Source organism: Parambassis ranga, chromosome 18 (genome assembly GCF_900634625.1).
Source record: "Parambassis ranga chromosome 18, fParRan2.1, whole genome shotgun sequence".
Taxonomy (NCBI): Eukaryota; Metazoa; Chordata; class Actinopteri; family Ambassidae; genus Parambassis; species Parambassis ranga.
Window position 1 is genome coordinate 12,111,694 of NC_041038.1, and position 20,277 is coordinate 12,131,970.

Consider the following 20,277-nt stretch of genomic DNA (forward strand, 5'->3'; position numbering starts at 1 on the left):
AACCAGAGATTTACCATTAAGTGTTAGTAGTGACAATAACAGAGGAGGAATTTACTGCTTCAATTAACTGTGTGTGTGTGTTGGTGAAAGTGTGTGTGTGAGAGTATTATTGTGTGTCTGTGTGTGAAACAAAGACTCCTCAGTGCGACTTTAACCCCCTCAGCTCTCCTTTTCCTCTCCACTCAACAAACAACAATCTTTACTACAATCCTGCCGCTGCGCAGTGTGTGCACTGCAGACACACACTCACACACACACATACACACATCAGTGCAGGTCACACACCAACACATGTTCTATAATTATCCACAAAGAGAAACATTCAGCTCAGGCCCAGTATTTTCTTGTTAAACATCTCATTGACTCACACATTAAAAGTGTTTAAAGTGTGACCTGCACATATTGTGTAACACAAAGGAACGCCCTCATTATTGTTAATGTGCTTTAAAATATACCAGCAGGTTGGGAGCAGTCTGGTGCCACATGCTAACCGACCCTGCAGTGTCCAGAGCTGCAGCCATTGTTGACGTTGGCAGCAGAGTGAGATTAGATGAAACAGGGCCACGTTCTTTACAGACCTTTTCAAGTCCGGGCAGTAAAAACAAACATCTGGAGCTCCTCCAACATTCAGGAGAGTAAAACAGTCAGACTTTAAATCAGCTCAGCAAACATCAGCTGGACAGTCTGCATCCTATCGTTACAGCTGGTGGAGATCCTGTTCGAATTAGTTCATGTATGTTCATGTGTTGAAGCAAGAAACTGCAGTTCCCCCTCTGTCCACTAGAGGCTGGCTCCAAAGGTCAGTCCCCATAGACCCCTATGTTAAAATATCCAACATGTTTACAGCCTGGTTTGAGTAGCAGGGTGTGAGCTGAGGCGTGAGATCTGATTGGACGAACACTTTCACATGTCTGCTCCTGGATTTGAAGGTGAACAAACATTCTGTTAATCTAAACAACGTCTACAGTTGGAGACAAAATGATCACTCCTCCGTGTTTATCCATTATACAAATTATCAAGTTATCAATGATACTTCGTAGTCTGTGCTTTAACTGAGTGACCCTGTAAATGTTTGATATCTGAAAGGAACCCTGAAGCAGTCTGCAGTCAGACTGGGTCTGGGTCCTGGTTTTCTCTCCAACATGACAACAGATGAAACAAACATCTCTTCTAGTGAGGAAGCACCTCCAGGAGAGCAAAGGGTTACTGACTGACCTGAACAAAGACCTGACTGCAATCTGACTGGACCAGGGTCCATGCAGGAGACCATCAGGTCTGGAGGAGCCTGAGAGATTCATCACAGAAGAATGAGCGAGGACTGTTCAGGAGACGTGACTGAAACCTACTGAAAACGACTGACTGACAGTTACACTAAGGATACACAACTGACTGTCAGCATCCTGTCGTTTTTAAGTTTTGGGAAATATTTGAACAACATTTTCAGAGGAGTCCCTGGAGCCAGGTCTGGACTTCCTGTTAGTGACGCCCCCTGGAGAGAAAAGCATGTTAATGCATTTTCCTGACTTCCCCTGCTTCGCTCCCTGACGTCCACTCAAACCATAGGCAGTGAGCAGATGGAGCGCTCACTCCACAGCAACCGCAGCACGAGAAGGTGAAGCAGAACATCGCGTGTTAGAAGAAACCCGAGCGGGTGATTAAGATAAATCACTTCAGGCTCTGGAGGAACAGGAGATCTGACTGTTCAGACTGAATCAGTCTTTTTGTCCCACGTCACCTCAAAGTAAACAAAGCTCTTTCACAGCATTTTCAGGAAGCACAGGTTGTTTATCATGTGACTGTGTGTGAGGTATGTGCGGCTGATGGAGAACACAGACACCAGGTGTTTGTGATGGTTTTAGCAGAATGTACAAACAGCAGGTGTCCAGCTGGGTTTAAAAAAGGCTCCTTCTATATGTTGTATTCTAAAAGGTTCATACAGTTCAGTATGATGATCAATACTGTGTTTGTGTGAACCTTGTTAGCTTTTAGCTTAGCCCTGACTGAAGACAGCGGAACGGCTCAGTGATTGGCCTACAGGGTGAACAGTATAAAGATGACATCATCAGCAGCCAAACTGGTTGATGACCACAGCTTTCACTTAAAGAATATAAAAGCTGTAAAATGCTTCTCAGTGCTGCATGTTATAGCAGCTTGTGGCCACCAGGGGAGCTGTTCAGTCTAACCGCCATATTTATGTGTTTGTTTATGTTGAAACATGAGTGAATCCTCCTGGTTTCCCTCTCTGCAGAGTTAGACGGTTATCAGTCACAGCAGCTTTGAAGGGAAATCACCTTTTTACATGAATGACTTGATGTCAGGTTTCAGTCAGCTGCCATGTTTGTGTGACACTGACGTCTAAACTCTCCTCTCACTGACTTTGTATTCAAACAGAAGGTGTGTGTGAGAAACCTGCAGCCCAGGAACAGGTGATTATCTCCTTATCCACACACACACACACTCACTGAGATACAGTAATGTACACACACACACACCACGTTAGATAACATGTCCAGGATGGAGTGCAAACACACACACACACACACGTGTCCTCCACCAGCCCATTCTTACTGCAGGCTGATGAGGACGTGTTACAGTTTGTGGTTTGGCTGATTGATCGTTGGGTGTTTTACGTGAACACAGTGAGGACGGAGTGACACGGAGAGAGGAGGAGGACCGAGAAGCTGCAGGACGATCGTCTGATTCCAGGTCGGACTTCTGCTGTTGCTTTGTGTTGTGTTTGTGTTGCAGTTCTCAGGGTCAGTTTGTGAGTTAGAGTTTGTTAGAATTGCGTCTGCGTGCTCAGGGTGGTGATCGTGGACACACACACACACACACACACACACCTGATTTCAACAGACCATCAAACTGCAACACAGAACCAGGATCTGCCTGAACTGGATTACACGTTGGAGCAGAGTGAAGACACTGATTGTCTGTTTGTCTCATTTTTACAGCACAAAAAGTTTCACAGTTAAACACAGACTGTTGAGAACGCAGCGTGACCATGGACCTGAGGACCGCCCCGTCCTAGAATCAGCAGAGGCCACGCCTGTCATGGAGGAGGTGGAGGTCAGGGAGCAGGGCAGCAAAGGTGGGCGGATACTCCGGTCTGTTTTTTAATGTTAGGTATTTTTGTGACTCACAGTGATTGAAGCAGATTTAAATCCTAGAAAAGTATTAATGGCTTCAAGCAAGTTTAAATTAAAGTCAAAATTCTTGTCTGGTGTCTTATTTCCACGCTCTCTCATCTGAGCTGTGGCCCCTGATAACCATCCCACGACCTCCTGCAGGGGTTGTGACCCTGAGGTTGAGAACCGGTGACAGGTGACGGATATTTGACCCCGCTGCTGAACTCCTGTTGGAACGTTTGGACGACTTAACCGAGGAAGGACTTCATTAAATGCTGCCGTGCACAGACCGGCTTCATGTCATAAACGTACAGTTTTACCTCCGGTCACGTGACCAGTCAGGAGGGGAGCGCTCCCTGAAGGAATCTGAGACTTCAGTGAGATTTAATCTGACACCTGAGTCGCTCTGACAACAGGCTCCTGTGCTCCTCCGTGTGATTGACAGACTGGATTCACACTGAGATGAAAACATGTTAGCTGCACGGTCCAGAGACAGACAGGACGGAGGGAGGGGGGACCCGGAGGAGGTGGTCTCTGCGCCGCCAGCGGTCGGTACTGTAGGTGGTTCAGGACTTGAGTGACAGCTGGAGCCCATACTGAGATGAAGACACAGCACTTCTTGTTAGTGGCTTTAGATTGGAACCAGATGTTGACTCTGCTACTGTTAGCAGTTTCACTGACTGCCTGACTGTTTTACTGACTGTCTCCCTGCCGCCTGTCTCACTCAGCTACTTCCTGTATGACTGAGGGTCATATACGCTGCAAACGGTTAAATCCAGCAGAAACTCTTCGACTTCTGAGAAAAGTTTAAAGAGAGAGAGAGCTGAAGCCGCACACTGACCGCTCTAACACCCATCATTCACTGCACATGTTCACCCACACATAACTTTTCAGGTGTGACAGATTGTAACCATGGAGACGCATCACTCCACCTTGTGTCGCTTCTGCTGGTGTTCTGTCATCACAAACTAATCCACGTCCACCACAGTGCTCCAAAGTGAAGTATCTCCAAACTTTAAGAAGCTTTAAGCCACAGTAGAGGAAGCACAGCAGACCCTGCAGCTAATTTATCATCATCAACAAAAAAACTTTGATTACACCAAATAAACCTGAAGCAGATATAAGAGATCAGATAAAACTTCATTCGCCTCCACAGGGGAAAAATATTGGAACAGCTCCTCTGCCTGAAGGCCACCGGCTGCACCGAGCATCACCTCCAGGCAGCCAGTGTGAACCCAAAGCTTTACACACACACACACACACACACACACACACGCCAGACACTGATTTTCTCTTAAATAACCGGACTTTTCCTCTGCTGTGCAGCATGTGTCAACGTTCAGCTGCTGTTTGATTTTAAAGCAAAGACAAGCAGCAGATAACCTGGATCAAAGGGCCAAATGTTCCACAGACCTGAATACAGTCCATCAGTTACAGTTCTTACTTCATCCAGGTCCAGGTCTCTGCTTTAAATGATGCATGAGCTTCTTTTTGTGCTTCAAACCTGCCTCACACTTTTCTTTCACTATAATCAATGACCTGAAGTCAGCCTGACTCTTCATCTCTTCCAGAAGCATCGCTGCATCAGCCGGGGTTCTCCCAGCCAGACCCCGCTCTGTTGTACCCCCTTCCTCCGTCCCCAGACCCGCTCAGATCGCTCACTCACCTGGGGACGCTGCTGCCCGGACACGACGCACCGCGGACCGGCGGATGGAGCAGGTAGGACGGAGCTGTGTGCAAAAAAAAACCAGGCGTGACAGGCGTGCGCGCTGTCCCGGGTTAGGGAAGGTGAGGTCACGCGCTGCTGTACTTTATCCCAGACTGTCCCCTCACCGTGGCGTGAGGAATGAGCGCGTGGACGTGAAATTGCGCAGAGGGCAGAGGGCTCGCGTCCTTCCTTGTTTCAGTCGGTGTTGGAATGAGGCGGTGGAGGGATGGAGTGGAGGCATTACACCGCCACAAAGACAAGTCCCCACCCCCATCCTCTGAAACCTGAACAGCGCGGAGACGCTTGGAGAGGTGAGGTGGTGCGTGGCGCACGGGGCGCAGCGTGGCGCACGGGGCGCAGGGGGCAGGGCATCTCTGTCTTTGGTCCAAACAAAGTGTTGAAGCTTTTTAGGAGTTATTATAATGTTACAGTGACGAACCTTCCAGTGTCACACGAGGCATCCTGCAAGTGAACCAGGGCAAAGGGACGAAAATCACTTAAATTTTGCAAGTTACCATATTGACTTTCAAAATAAAAGCACGATAAACATCAGATTTGTAAGTGTCATGGCACCAAGCAGCAACCTGTAGGGCCCAGACACGAAGTCAATGTGAAGTGTTAAAGTGCAGTTCATGCTGCAGCCTCTAGGGGCTGGCGGTCGATCCTCACAGACATGTTTACAGCCTGACTGGAAGCCTTCTGGTCTCTCTGGGTGTTAAGTTTCCTTCTAGTGTCACCTGTTGATTATATTATGACTCATAATTAATGGACGTTGCCGCTTTGAGTGACAGGTGGATGTTTGCTTCCACTACCGCCTGCCTCAGCTCCACTTGTCTGTATTTGGAGTTTTGACAGACTGTTGACAGTTGGAGCCTCAAAACAGTCAGAAACTTAACGGGCGACATCACAAATGCTTCGTCCATAGTTGGTTTGTTTTTTACTGTCAGTGTGTCGGACTGAAGCAGAGAGGTGGGGTTAAATTAGGCTCACAGTCCTGTTGGAGTGCATGTAAGGCCGTTACTGGACCCTGTCGGTTAGACTGCACACATGCACATGTTTACAAGTTGGGGTGGACGGCTCTGGTATCTGTTTGAAGGCATGCAGACTTTTATTACTCTTACTCCTCTGAGTTCAATTTAAACTTAGCTGACATTAATGAGTCAGCGTCAGATAAAGAAATAATGTGAGATGTGATGTTGTTCATGGGATACTTGGTGCTTGAGAGTGAATTTAATGTGAAAAGAGGAGAAGAGTGTGACTGAAACACTCTGAACATGACGACCTGTTCTTCACCTGCGTCACCTCTCCTTCTCAGCGGTGACATCTCACTGCATATGTTTTGCTCTATTCCTTTATTAGCCTGAATACCAGCAGACACAACATGGTGACTGTCCGTGATGGAGGAGGAGGAGGATGTTCTGATGTGGCTTTCTGTCGCTCTCAGGTGCTGCTTGGTTGTGCTTTGGCGAGCAGAAACATCTGAGAAATGAAGTACAAAAAATGCAGTTCATCCAGTGTCCACTAGGGGCAGCTTCTAAACCTCAGACATCGGTATTGACAGATATTGACCTTAAAATGAAATAGCAGATTCAGCAGCTCAGGTTCTACTATAAGTCACCACATACAGCCTGCAGCGCTGTAGCTGAGCAGTGGTTGTTGGTGTGAGGGAGTCAGTGGTGTTGGCTGTGAAGGGAGAGATTCCAGACCTGCTTCCCTGGGAATGCTTTTAGGCTGTCCAGGATCATTTCACATAGCTCTTCCTGCAGGGGGTTAAACCTCATTCGGTGACCTCAGAGTCCATGCTGCAGTTAAGCCTGCATCAAGCCCTGTAACTGTTACTGACTAAAGTAATCTCATTACTGTAACATGAGCTTAAAACAAAGTGGTGTGGTGGTGAGGGGCCTGTTCAGTCCCTCTGGTCCCGTCACAGCGCTGAGACCTGCTGAGTCGAGCTCGCTCACAAACCAAACAATTATTGAACTCATTACAAGACTTTGTGTTTTTGGAGGTGAAAGTGAACTCCTCCTCCTCCTCCTCCTCCTCCTCCTCCTCCTCTTCCTCCTCCCCTCCTCCCACTTTCTCCCTCTCTGTGTTCCCGGTGTGAAATACCAGAAGATCCGAGCCCCTTGTACACTGACCTTTGACCCCTGAAGAGGAGAAGGTCTAATTTAGACTACTGCTGGCACCCTGGTGACTGACCACACACACACGCACACACACACACACACACACACACACAGACACACACACAGAGCCATTCAAGTGTGAACAGTGAACAGAGGAGCCCAGGGTCAGTGGAATCCCCTCATATATGAACAAAACAGTCAGTATGCAGCTCAGCATCTCCGTACATGGAGGACAGGATTTGGAAAGAGACCAGGTCCCCTATCAGGACACCATTTATGATCCCTCCTGTGTAACTTGAGTCCTCCATGTGTCTCATCTATCCACCTTCATGTGACTGCGGTCGTGGGTTCTGGTCACTGGGATGGACTTTCCTGTGGGTGGATTTTATGAGCAGGGAAGTACATGAACCCTGCTTATTCAGTCCTGACCCTCTTACCCTCTGCATGTGTCTCTGATCAGCAGACCTATTGGGTTTTACCTAAAGCCGACACCCTGCTGCTTTAAAGAGCCGCTCTGCTCTCCATCCTCTGACACTCACACTAGGTCCAGTGACAACCGGCAGATTTTTATGTGGTGTGGTCGTGCACAGTGATCCTGATATACTGAAAGATAAAAACATGTCTGAACCTGGTTCTACAGGAGCAGAGGAAACAGACAAAAATCTGTGGCATCCCAAACTCCAACACCCAGAATGCACTGGGCTGGTTGCTGACCAGATAATCTTTAGTTTGTTTGTTTGTTTGTTTGTCGGGCCGTGTACAGAAATACTGTGCAAAGAGGTTCTGTACCAGATTGTAGCATCCTCACTAGTTTGCTGCAGTCGCTGTTTTTTGTCGGTTGTGTCAGTGTCTGTGCTCACAGACAGAATATAAGCTGCCACCAGATGACACATGTTATAGCACATTTCACTAGTGAATAAACGAAAGAGGTAAAGAAAGAGGCGGGGGTACATCTGTTAACACACAGGGAAGATGCAGCTCATGATGAAGTGCTGTGTGGCAGCCGAGCTGGAGCACAAGAGGACGTCACTACAGCCATGCCTCTTCAGACTCAAAAGGAAGACCTGACATACACCATTGTTTGTCAGAGAAGGACAGAAACCAGGAGGCGGCCTCCAGATCCAGGCCCGCTTGGAGCTGACAGGGAATTGTGAGTGGACCTGGACTAAGACAGGGATCACAGCCAGTGGAAGTGGGTTGCAGAGGTTTTGTTGCCACAGGAAGTTTCCTGAGGGAGGTCAAGGGAAGGCAGTCAGAGCTCATGAAGAGGGTGTAAAAAGTGAAGTCACTAGTACCCCGTTCACACTGGGGAAATAAATCTGGCTAAAGCGGATTAGGGCCGCATCCAGATGTATCCAGATGTTTTTTTTCTGAGTGTGAACACCTCGAATCCGGCTGTATCCAGTTTGATTCCAATCCGGCTAGATCCACCTACTTCCGGTTCACGGGGCGCGACACGGGACAAAAAAACGCATGACGCATGCGCACACGCGGTCCTACCGCGGCCTGAACGGACTCTGTATATTACGAGGCGCCACCTAGTGGTTTGGAGGACAGCAAACATGCTGGATGAAGCCGGATTGAGTGCGGACACAAGTGTGTGCTAGCCAGATTTGAAAATAGGTCTGAACGCATCCAGCTTAAAGGCTGTCTGGGCTCAATCCTACTCTAGCTGGATTGACTTTCTCCAGTGTGAACAGGGCCTTGGTATGGCTGAGAGACGAAGACCCTGTTGGGGCCCCTACAGTTGGTGAGCTACACTGGACACACATCCAGGTCCGATCAGCCTGGGGTGGGCCACGTTGGCTCTTTATGATAAAAGGCCTAAACACCTGATGAGGTGTCAAGCTGGTGGGCACAATGAAGACCCACCAGCCCACCCAGTAAAGTATAGGATCCACATAAAATGGCCCATAGTGGCTCATCATGTGTGTTACTGGGGTTTTAATTACCTGAGATACCTTGCATGTAATATTTAACATCAATGTATGTATTCATGTTGTCTTCCTGTAGTCTTATAGTTTTCTGTCACATAACTCAGCTCCATCTTTCCTTCCTCCTCCTCCTCCTCCTCCTCCTCCTCCTCCTCTCGTGTCAACAGCCTTCATTATAAGTAGCATTCCAGACTCTGGGCTCCGGGGTCGTAACTCTGCGTCTGGCTCCTCATTACGTCGTTACAGCACAGAGAAAACACAGCTAATGTGACAGCAGCTATTGTTAGCGGAGCTACACGGGGCCGTTCTGTCGTTACCTGCTGCTCAGCCGGGCGTCTGAAATCCAATCACGCTGAAGGAGAGCCTGAAATAATGAAATGCTCCAACTGAAGGAGGTTTTTCCATCATTAAAGCCGGCTGATGCTCATATTGGTGAAGTCGTTGTGCTTTCTGAGTGAATTACATCAAATATTCCAGGCAGAAAATCTGTCATTGTGATTAGAAATGATGGATCCTGAGCGGTTTGTGGCGACAGCTGCGGGAGCGGAGCTTTGTTTTGTCAGCCTGCTGTCACAACAGGAAACATCCAACATTTAATGACAGAGAAAAAGACAATTACTGTGTGTTTTAATGTACATTTAAAGGTCCATTGACTGTTTTTTCGGTCCATCAGAGTTCCTTCTGTAAACGCTGATGGTACTTTGGGGGCAGCATCAGGTCTTCATGTTGGAAACTATCCTCGGCACGCTTTATTTATATTTCACTGCTGCTGATCATGAAGATGGATGTGTGGAGGTGACAGCTGCATGTTTAGTCTGAAGTAAACAGAGTCCATGTACAGTAAGACGTGTTGGAGGAAGTTTCCGCTCCTCGTTTATGATGCGGCTGTTTGCCGAGAATTCCTCTCACACGCCAACGACCTGCATCAAACCCAAGCTGCAGAAAACAGGAGCATGCCGGAGAAACGAGGCTGCAGACGTCCGGCGCTCACACACGGCAGGCAGATGTGTTGGAAATGAAAGGCGACGTTCAGCTCGTTCAGCTCACAAACCAAACACACGGCACGGCTCATGTTTGTTTTCTTGTGTCTGGGACTGAAGGTGTTCTCGGCCCGTCCATCTCTGTAGACCGACACGCCGTATGTCTGTGAGATCTTTATGATGTGAGGGTGGATGACACGCAGGCTTCAGCTGTAGGTAGCTGTGATGAATTCTAATTATACAAAATGGAGGAACCTTCGCTGACATCATCCATGATCTGATGCACAGTTTTTGTGTGGAGCCTCTTTAAATATAGGCAAAGAGGTGGAGCACCAGTAGAGGAGAGGTGGGCAGTCCTGTATGAAGGCGCCCACCTGTCACCCTGCACAGTCCTCACGGACACAGAAACACTCTGAACATGTTCATTTCTGCTGTAAAATCATTTTAACATGGAGGTCTGTGAGTGTTGACTTGTATTTGAAGCCTCTAGTGGTCACTGTGGGAACTGCAGCTTTAGTGTTTGGATTTTAGCATCATTGGTGCTTCTTGGCAAATGTTTCCATGGCAACAACTAAAATATTGATTACACAGCTGTTAAGCAAATGTTAGCCTGCTAGCATGTCATTATGAGTGTGTTAGCATGCTGCTGTTAGCGCTGAGTTCAAGCCAGATTTAAATGTGTAGTGGTATTACTGCAAGTGATTGGTGTGACTGACAGCCTTCTTGTCCAATCAGGAGACTGGACCTGGGGTTTCAGGCCTGTCAGCTACAGGGAACAACAAGAGAACCAGGAAGAGAACCCCACGCCGACCAGACCGTCGTCATCCTGCACGCCAAGGTCGCCCAGAAGTCCTACGGCAACGAGAAAAGGTTCAAAGATGCCTCTAATAAACATGCAGAAGTACGGAGTTTGATGGAGTTTTTATGAAAATGTACCCATGTGAAATGATTCTCTTCCTCCTGCTGCAGGTTCTTCTGTCCTCCTCCCTGTGTCTACATCAGTGGCCACGGCTGGAGAGTCATGCAAGATCATTTAAAAGGTGAAGAAACAAACGTGCTCCTTCAGCCTGGGCTTGTGAAGCTTCCCTCTCCTCCTTTGTTAATTTTTTCCTCTCTGTCGTCTCCCTCCAGCGGCCGGTCATGGAGACTCGGCGTACCGGCTGTGTGGTTACATGTGCCTGGACAGCTCCACTCAGTCGCAGGCAGACATGTTCAAGCTGGTGTTCGACGAGCAGCCCAACTCCCGGGTGAGACAGCTGAGATCTGCTGACATGTTGTCTTCTCCCTGTCAGTCAATGGCAGAGACTCATTCCCTGGAACTCAACCTCGCCCCAGAATCATCTCCGGATTCCTAACAGACATCGTTAATTTTTAAACGTCACATGTAGTTCAGGTGAAACTGTCTGTTTTCTTCAGCAGTTAACAGGAAGCAGTGAAAGCTGTGTCTCAGCCCAACAGCTGCATCCTTTGAAGGACACATTTAAAGAGGGAGTACATGAAGAAACACGTCATTCTTCCCTCTGGTAGCGAAGGGTCCTTCACTACAGAACATATCCCAGAATTCACTGCATGCTGTTAACAGGTGGATTTACACAGGACGCCACAAACTGCAGATGAGTAAACTCTTAAATGTTACTGTCCGCTGCGGCCTCCAGGGTCTCTAGGAGATGGAGGTGTGTGTGGTGACACAAACAGGAAGTCAAACACATCCTACACTTCAGCTCTTTGTCGGAGGCCGCGCTGATCGGCCACTGACTCACTGTGAAGGGAGCCATGGTCTGCCTGCACTGCACCCCACCCCCGTGGACCATGGACCCCATCAGGACTGCCCGCTGTCACTGATTCTGTTCTCAGAGTAGGCAAAAGGGTGGAAGGAGTCCAGTTTGGTGGCTTCAGGATCATGTGCCTGTGTTTTGGGGACGATGTGGTCTTGTTGGCTTGTTAAGCCGTGGCCTACAGGAGCGGGCTGCAGCTTGAAGCAGCTGAGATGAGAGTCAGCACCTCTAAGTCGAAGCCATGGTCCACCGACCAGGGTGCATGAGGGGGGTAAGAGGGACCTGACCCAAAAAGCACGGGCTCCATCATTTGATCTATACACAGTGTGGGTAGCAATAAGCAGCTATGAATGCTGGGAAACTCAGATGACTCAGAGTGTTTACCCAGACCAGACCGACCTCCCCTTTATTACAGACCACTGTTGACTCCACAAACAGTCAGGTCTGAGCAGCAAACACAGTGTGTGTCCCTCAGCCTCACAGACACCCTGCAGCTCTGTGTCCTCCACGATGCCTCTCAGATACAACGAGGCTTCATGTCTGTTACATCTGAGGATGCGTTACTGTCTCTGAGTTTAAATAGAGGGTTAGCTCAGACACACACACACACACTGACTCTGTGCTTCCATCTGTGTGTCTCCACAGCAGATGTTCGCCTGTGCCAAGTCCCTGTTCATCTCTGACCAGGACAAGAGGAAACACTTCTGCCTGCTGCTGCGCCTCTTCCTGGGAAACAGACAGGAAGTGGGATCCTTCCAGAGCAGGATGATCAAAGTCATCTCCAAACCGTCTCAGAAGAGGCAGTCCATGAAGAACGCCGACCGTGAGCTCCTTGATTTATACTCTAGTTCATTTTAGATTAATTGTAGCTTGTGAGTTACTTTGATGTTATGATACTTCCTCATTTTATAAGCAAACTGTAATTACATATAATATGGAGTTAGTTTGATAAAATCTGTCAGGACGGTGTGTTGGGTTGATCGACAACTGGCCGCTGTGTGCCATGACTTCCAACTGGGTGTCTAGTTGATGGGTCACACACACACACACACTAAAAGAGAGGCATCATCCTGACAGCTGTGAGAGCAGATCAGATGACGTCAGGTCACTCAGGTTACTGTGGGGTGACTGACCCTTTACCATTTTGCCTGTCAGCTCAACCCTGTGTGTGTGTGTGTGTGTGTGTGGTGAGGCATAGGGTTGTGTATCTTCCCTGTGTTAGGCTGGACTTGTATTTAGCCATGATGTGTTCATATCAGCTGTGCAGATCTTTGTTCTTATTGTGGACAGATGTGAGACTTTGGGAGAAACAAGCAGTGTGTGTGACTGTGAACACTGACAGGTTATATTCTGTCTGTTAGCTCATTAGCATCTGGTGCATATGCCGTTGTCACACACATCATCTCTGCACACATGGAAGCTGTGATTTGGCTCTAGGTGTGAGGACTTTTTGGAAATGGACTTAAGCTTATGCTTCATGAGGGTCCTCACAAAGATAGAAGTTCTAATGTCTGTCAGAGGTGACTGATGATGCAGTAAAACGTTCCCAGTCCTGAAGTCTGAGTCCCTGCTCTGTGTGCAGCATGTTTTTAATGTGTGTTCCTAAAGTGTTTCCCTGTGTGTGTCTGTGTGTGTCTGTGTCTGTGTGTGTGTCTGTGTGTGTGTGTCTGTGTCTGTGTGTGTGTGTGTGTCTGTGTGTGTGTGTGTGTGTCTGTGTCTGTGTCTGTGTCTGTGTGTGTGTCTGTGTGTGTGTGTCTGTGTGTGTGTGTGTCTGTGTGTGTCTGTGTGTGTGTCTGTCTGTGTGTGCGTCTGTGTGCGTCTGTGTGTGTCAGTGTGTGTGTGTCTGTCTCTGTGTGTGTCTGTCTGTGTGTGTGTGTGTGTCTGTGTGTGTGTCTGTGTGTGTGTGTCTGTGTGTGTGTGTGTGTGTGTGTGTCTGTCTGTGTGTGTCTGTCTGTGTGTGTGTGTCTGTGTGTGTGTGTGTGTGTGTGTCTCTGTGTGTGTGTGTCTGTCTGTGTGTGTGTGTGTCTGTCTGTGTGTGTGTGTGTGTGTGTGTGTGTGTCTGTCTGTGTCTGTGTGTGTGTGTGTGTGTGTCAGTGTGTATCTCGTCCTGCTCCAGAGTGGCTTTGTTCAATCGCCTGCGCTCTCAGACGGTCAGCACTCGTTACCTCTCCGTGGACAGAGGAGCTTTCATAGCCAGCGCCAGACAGTGGACGGCCTTCACCATCACCATGGGTAAACCTGTGTGTGTGTGTGTGTGTGTGTGTACAGTACATTCAAAGCTTCTCATTCACACACACAGACATATGCTTTGTATACTGAAAAGGTCATAATGTGGTCAGTCTGGGATTTGACTATTTGACTTTAAATCAAAAATGTTTCCATAAAGATGAAATGATCATGAAGAAGAGCTTTTATTGTGAAAGGCAGAGCCAGTGTACACATGCAGCCCTCCTGTAGTTCTGTGCATTCAGAGCATGTAAGTGTGTCGGTTGATGGACTCGTCACCATGGTAACCAGTAAACCAGCAGAGAGGGATGGGAGAGAGCTGTCTTGTAAAAATGTGTTTATTTAAACCTAACCTACGTTTAAGTAAACGCTGAGGGCCCACGGGGGGACGTGGACTCTGGGCAGCCATGGCTCCAGAGCCAGAGTTCAGATACTCTAAGGTCTGTTCGGTACTTCGAGCCTCCTCAGTTCAGACTGAAGTCCATCATCTTTAATCCCACCCCAGAAATCTGCACAGAGGTCCTTCAAAACAGGGTCAATCAATCCAACAAGTCCCAACAAGTACAAGCCCGGTCTGGCTCTGAACAATGGAAAACCTGTATATATACAGCTTGACCTGGACAGGAAGCAGGAAACTAACATGACATTACAAAATAAAACAGGAAGTACACAGAACCTGCAGTATGTCAGCCTGCTGATGTTTGTGTGCTGACCGTGGGTTGAGGTGTCAGGAGGGATGAGGAGTTCAGTAAACGTCATTGATATTAAACTCCGCCCCCTCCCGGCCGGCCACCCTGCATAAATACAGTCAGTGTGTGAGCGGTGACTCAGCAGATTTTCCTCGCACACTTCTGGAGGAGCTCGTCTAATCTGTCCGGTTATTTATTTAACACACAGACCTCCCAGCTAAACCTAGAACCCAAACCTCAGTCATCTATCAGCACCCTGTACTGTCACACACACACACACACACACACACAGACAGACACACATCGTCTTTGCTCATCTGTACAAATATGAACATTCACCATATGAAACTAATAACTGTGTGTGTTGTAGTGTAAAATGTGATGTTACATATCTGTGTGTGTGTGTGTGTGTGTGCAGTGGAGGACCAGCGTGCTGACCATGGCAGCTTTGTGCTGAGTGAAGGTTTCATCTGTTACGGCTGTGTGGTCCAGTTCGTGTGTACGGAGTCAGGAGTGGCTCTGCCACCCATGGTAACACACACACACACACACACACACAGAACAACATTGTTGTAAATATTGTGTTACTCATGTAGAGATCTGTTCTTCTTCCTCTGAGTGGCGTTTGAGTCACATGTTTTATTTGCCGTCCTCCTCCTGTGAACGTTCAGCCGTGCGTCCTGTTTCAGGTGCGGCTGCTGCTGCTCTGGTCCTGTGTGTGTGTGTTCAGGTGTGTGTGTATGTTGTGTAACCTGCTGATGCAGTTTCAGTTCCAGTTAGACAAACCTCTGAGCAGAATCCTTCACGTTTTGCTGAGCAGACCCTTAACGGTTCCTCCTGCTGTCATAACAGCCACCGGCCTGAAGGTGGACACACACACACACACACACACACACACCGCACCTCGCTGTGTTATTGCAGCGGAGGCTTGTTGCTGCATGGTTTGTTTGAAGGTGGAAAGTGTTTCCTGCTGAGTCGTCGGTGTGATGAGCCGCCTGTCGGTTGTGGTTGAGGACTGAAGGTGAAGGTGGATCAGACAGATGAGCTGGATCAGCAGGTGTTTGATATTCTGTGAGCTTGTGCTTTGGTTTGGACCTCCAGCGGTCCACAGACCACCTGCTGGATGTGCGGTTTGTCTACTTGTGTTTACTTCGTCAGCAGCTGTCATGTCAGCGAGGTTTATTTTCACACTTTCATCTCGTGTCTCATGCAGCAGGACAATAATCAGGCCTGGGAGCGATGTGTTCAGCTTTGTGTCTCCTGTTTGACTGTGCTGAGTTTCTGTGGGTCCATTTTCTTTCACTTTGTTTTATGAGTACCTTATTTTTGACCCCATCAGGTGATTCGGAAGGTCAACAAGCAGCAAGCCATCCTGGATGTGGATGAACCGGTTTCTCAGCTCCACAAATGTGCCTTCCAGTTCAGAGACGACCCGCAGGTCTTCATGTGTCTGTCCAACGACAGCATCATCCAGTACCAGGTCAGGCCCTGCTTCAGGCTCCCACCTGCACCTCGTTCCCTCTGCCTCCACCGGTCACACCTTCTCCCTCCTCCGCCCTGTCCTCCAGGCTCCGTCCAGTGTCAGAGACCCCAGCAGGGTGGTGCTGAATGACGGATCCTGCTGGACCATCATTGGAGTGGAAGCAGTGGAGTTCAGGTTTAACCAGGGTCTGGGCTGCATCCAGACTCCCGTCACCCCTTTTCCTGTTATCACCGGGTTAGAGGTGAGTGTGTGTGAGCGACTTCTGACTTTCATTACAACACAACCTGTAGATACTCGCACCAACACGTTGTTTGGGTTTACTACTGTGTGTGTGTGTTGATGCAGGTGAATGGTGGAGGACACGTCGCCATGCTGGAGGTCCACGGAGAAAACTTCAGCCCTCATCTAAAAGTCTGGTTTGGAAACAGTGAGGCAGAGACCATGTTCAAGTGAGTTCAGAGAGACAGGGAGGAGGAGGAGGAGGAGGAGGAGGAGGTGGAGGAAGAGGAGGAGGAGGAGAAGGAGGAAGAGGAGAAGGAGAAGGAGGAGGTGGAGGAAGAGGAGGAGGAGGAGGAGGAGGTGGAGGAGAAGGAGGAGGAGGTGGTGGAGGAAGAGGAGGAGGAGAAGGAGGAGGAGGTGGTGGAGGAAGAGGAGGAGGTGGAGGAGGAAGAGGAGGAAGAGGAGAAGGAGGAGGAGGAGGTGGTGGAGGAGGAGGAGGAGGAGGAGGAGAAGGAGGAGGAGGTGGTGGAGGAAGAGGAGGAGGTGGAGGAGGAGGAGGAGGAGGTGGTGGTGGTGGAGGAAGAGGAGGAGGAGGAGGAGGAGGAGAAGGAGGAGGAGGTGGTGGAGGAAGAGGTGGAGGAGGAGGAGGAGGAGGTGGTGGTGGTGGAGGAAGAGGAGGAGGTGGAGGAGGAGGAGGAGGAGGAGGAGAAGGAGGAGGAGGTGGTGGAGGAAGAGGAGGAGGTGGAGGAGGAAGAGGAGAAGGAGGAGGAGGAGGTGGTGGAGGAGGAGGAGGAGGAGAAGGAGGAGGAGGTGGTGGAGGAAGAGGAGGAGGAGGTGTTGGTGGAGGAGGAGGAGAAGGAGGAGGAGGTGTTGGTGGAGGAGGAGGAGGAGGAGGAGGTGGAGGTAGATGAGGAGGACCAAACTGCAGAACTGCCTGGGCTGGTTGCTGCTCCATCACAGTCAGGTTCACCTCTGATAACAGACAGAGTCTAAGCTGTCTGTGTCCACACAGTGACAGAGTCTGTGTCTGTGGCTCTCAGTCTGTGCTGTGTCTGTCTCTTCCTGTTTCTCATGGAGTCTGGATCCAGCTCTCCTCTGTCCTCTGGACCAAAGCTTCCTGTCTAATGTTTGTGGACGCTGCAGACAGAGACTCCAGCAGCTGTCCCCGCCCGGGACCAGCAGCTCTGCACAGAGACTCCTCTTCCTCACACTGAGGTCTTCCTCCTCTGCTGCTATGAATATTATATCTGCAGCTTTAACGTCCAGCAGATGGTGTTTCGGAGGCTCCGGCTCCACATGTTTGTATCTTTGATCACAGCTTCTTTTTGAAGGAACATTAAATGGAGCCCCGACACATAAACAGGTCAATAACGAGCTTCCAGCTTTACCTGCTGAGGTCTTAATGACTTCGTCAGCATGCTGCTCTGCCTCCTGTCACAGTTCAACATAATGTTCACATCTGGCTCCATGTTCTAAAACATTGGTTTGGTAACTGCTTGTACTACAATCCGCTCTCAGTCATGTAATCTGATTACTTCTGTTTTCAGTCTGATCGTGATATTTATGAGCAGGTGGAGGAGGCCAGCAGCACACGGGACAAACTGTGAGACTGTGAAGCCGACAGCTCATAAAAGTTTAAATATGAGCGAGCAGCTTTAAGCCAGATTATATTTCATCTGACCCACATTTCAAAAGCAGCTATTTAGCCGTGGAGGAATTTGAGTCAAACACCAGGAGTTATACAGTCTGATGGCCTCTGGCAGGAAGGAGCTCTTGTGGCGTTCGGTGCTGCTCCTCGGAGCCTCAGTCTACCGCTGGATGTGCTCCTGTAGGACAGCAGGGGGTGATGACGCTGGAGACCACCGAGCGGTGAAACATCTGCAGCATGTTGAAGGACCTGAGTCTCCTCAGGACATACAGGCGACCCTGTCCCTTCTTGTATGTTGCCTCTGTGTTTGTGGACCAGTCCTGCTTGCACCCAGGTACCTGCAGCTGTCCACAATGTCCACGTTGGTACTGCTGACCGGGTCTGGGAGCGCCTGGTGCTTCCTGTTTCATATTATAAATCATTTTGCTTTAAACTTTACTTTAATTATAACAAAAACAGCTAGTCCTGCTGTTTAGGTTTTGTTCTGATTTTAGGACAAGCTTCACTTTTTCTTTTTTCTGTCTTCTTGACCGTCCGTTCTCTGAACTCTTTGCTGGGACTGGTGGGAGCTGAGCGAGGTGTAAAGAGTTCTTATGTTGTAGTCAGACATCAGCAGCAGGAACAACCGCCTCTCGCTCTTGTCTCGGCGTCTGTAGTTTACAGAAGAGCGCCGCAGGAACCTGACCTTCATGCGTCCCCTCACAGAAGCTCACATGACACGTCCCGAAGCCAAGCGGCCCCTCTGACGTCAGAGTCCACCTCACATGCCACACCTGAAGTGCTGAGGCACCATAAGTCAGGGTCACCGGCTCGCCACGGGCTTCTGCAAATATCCCTCCCATCCAGGAGAGCCGTGTTTGAATAACTCGGCCGTCCACAATGAGCTGTTTGTACAAGAAGCTGCAGCCAATTAGGAACCGGACCCCACGCCGCCATGCAGAGCTGAATGAAAGGCCTTTCACAATGTCCGCTGTTCAGCCACGGTTCTGTTTAGTCTGACACGTAATCCTGTAATTATCAGATTTCACTGTTTGTCTTTGTGTTTTTGAGTGTTGTTGTTATTTCTGTCCATCACATCCAGACATGTTCATGTTTTATCCTGTAACACATGAAGCTGAATCAGCTCAGCATCTACAGAGTGTGGTGGTCTGTCCCAGAGGAGGACAGCAGGCGTCCTCCTGGTGACGGAGGAGGCGGGAGGCCCGGGGTCTCCTCTGTTAACGCCACTCTCCTGATGGAGAATCATAAAACTCTTGATGATGTAACTTTTATATTTTAACGTCTGTTTGCTCCTCTCAGGTCTCCTAAGTCTCTGCTCTGCGTCGTCCCTGACGTCTCCGTCTTCAGCGACGGCTGGCGCTGCCTGCGGCGCCTCATCACCGTCCCTCTGTCTCTCGTCAGGCTGGACGGCCTGATCTACCGCACGTCCTTCAGTTTCACCTACACCCCCGAACTCCAGCGGCCTCCGCCAGCTCGAGTGTCAGCCGCAGGAGGAAGGAGAGAGGGAGGCGCGGACGGAGGCGCGGAGGACGACGTCCTGTTGGAGACCATCCATCAGGAGTTCACCAGAGCCAACTTTCACCTCTTCATACAGAGTTAGGGTGAGACTGTGGGTCGGTGTCTAAAGGGAACCGGCCGTCGCCTCTCTCCATCGTCACACCTGAAATGCATAGCTGACAGCACAGGATGCTGGTCCATCTGAACCACGTGTGGTTCTACACAAATGTACAGTTTGAAGCCTGGAAGGTGGATCTGTGGGAATTTTGATCTCCGCCGATCTCCAGCCGTCTACCAACAGTGAATCCTGGTAACCACTAACCCACAGGTGGAGCCGAGGTGGAGGGTTCTGTTGGGTAATAATTCATTTGGCATTGAATTTTCATTCTAAATAAATCTGAAGATCTCAGTGTGGGTTGAAAAACGAATCTTATAGGAGTGTAACCTTTGGAATATGGACTTCTGCACATAAATTATAAATTGTTACTCAGTAAATAAACGTGCCTAAAATCACTTTAAAGTCTTTGAATGTTTCAGCTCTGTGCAGCTGCTCTGTGGATGATTGGACTGAAGCCTCAGCGGCGCAGAGTCTCTTCTGTCCAACACCAGATGTTGAACTGACGCTGACCCCGACCTTTGACCTCTGTGAAGCCCTGCAGAGAGTGAAGACGCACACAAGTTATTCTTGAATAAAAGAAACCATGATTAGCTGCCGTCAGCTCCGAAGGACGAACTTTGTTTATGACAGAAGAAGCAGTTAATAACACCTTCAGTGCTCTCTGTGCTCGGCGTCCTGTGAGGGTAATAAAGCAGCCAGGAGCAGAGAATGAACTGTGAACAGGAACGTATGGCGTGGTCGACGAG

At 49.1% G+C, this 20,277-nt stretch overlaps 1 protein-coding gene across 2 annotated transcripts; it reads left to right on the forward strand.

The window, feature by feature from the left end:
• The first annotated feature begins 2,569 nt into the window (after positions 1–2,569).
• On the forward strand, positions 2,570–19,926 carry rbpjl (recombination signal binding protein for immunoglobulin kappa J region-like). 2 transcript variants are annotated; one of them, XM_028428795.1, is made up of 13 exons: positions 2,570–2,706; positions 2,955–3,091; positions 4,700–4,847; positions 10,612–10,746; positions 10,846–10,916; positions 11,008–11,123; positions 12,297–12,474; positions 13,746–13,883; positions 14,985–15,097; positions 15,906–16,046; positions 16,135–16,290; positions 16,395–16,498; positions 19,216–19,926. In XM_028428795.1, the coding sequence occupies exons 2-13, from the start codon at positions 3,055–3,057 to the stop codon at positions 19,514–19,516; spliced, it is 1,638 nt and encodes a 545-aa protein (XP_028284596.1). In that variant the 5' UTR covers positions 2,570–2,706; positions 2,955–3,054; the 3' UTR covers positions 19,517–19,926. The 2 variants fall into 2 exon arrangements, with proteins under 2 accessions (XP_028284596.1, XP_028284597.1); XM_028428796.1 differs by having other exon boundaries at positions 12,300–12,474.
• The last annotated feature ends 351 nt before the right edge of the window (positions 19,927–20,277 follow it).

Bases quoted from the DNA above. Each gene is read 5' to 3' on its own strand.
- rbpjl (XM_028428795.1), top strand. From the start codon at position 3,055: ATGGAGGAGGTGGAGGTCAGGGAGCAGGGCAGCAAAG. The intron at 13,884-14,984 runs GTAAACCTGTGT...GTGTGTGTGCAG, and splicing joins GGCCTTCACCATCACCATGG to TGGAGGACCAGCGTGCTGAC. The intron at 15,098-15,905 runs GTAACACACACA...TGACCCCATCAG, and splicing joins GAGTGGCTCTGCCACCCATG to GTGATTCGGAAGGTCAACAA.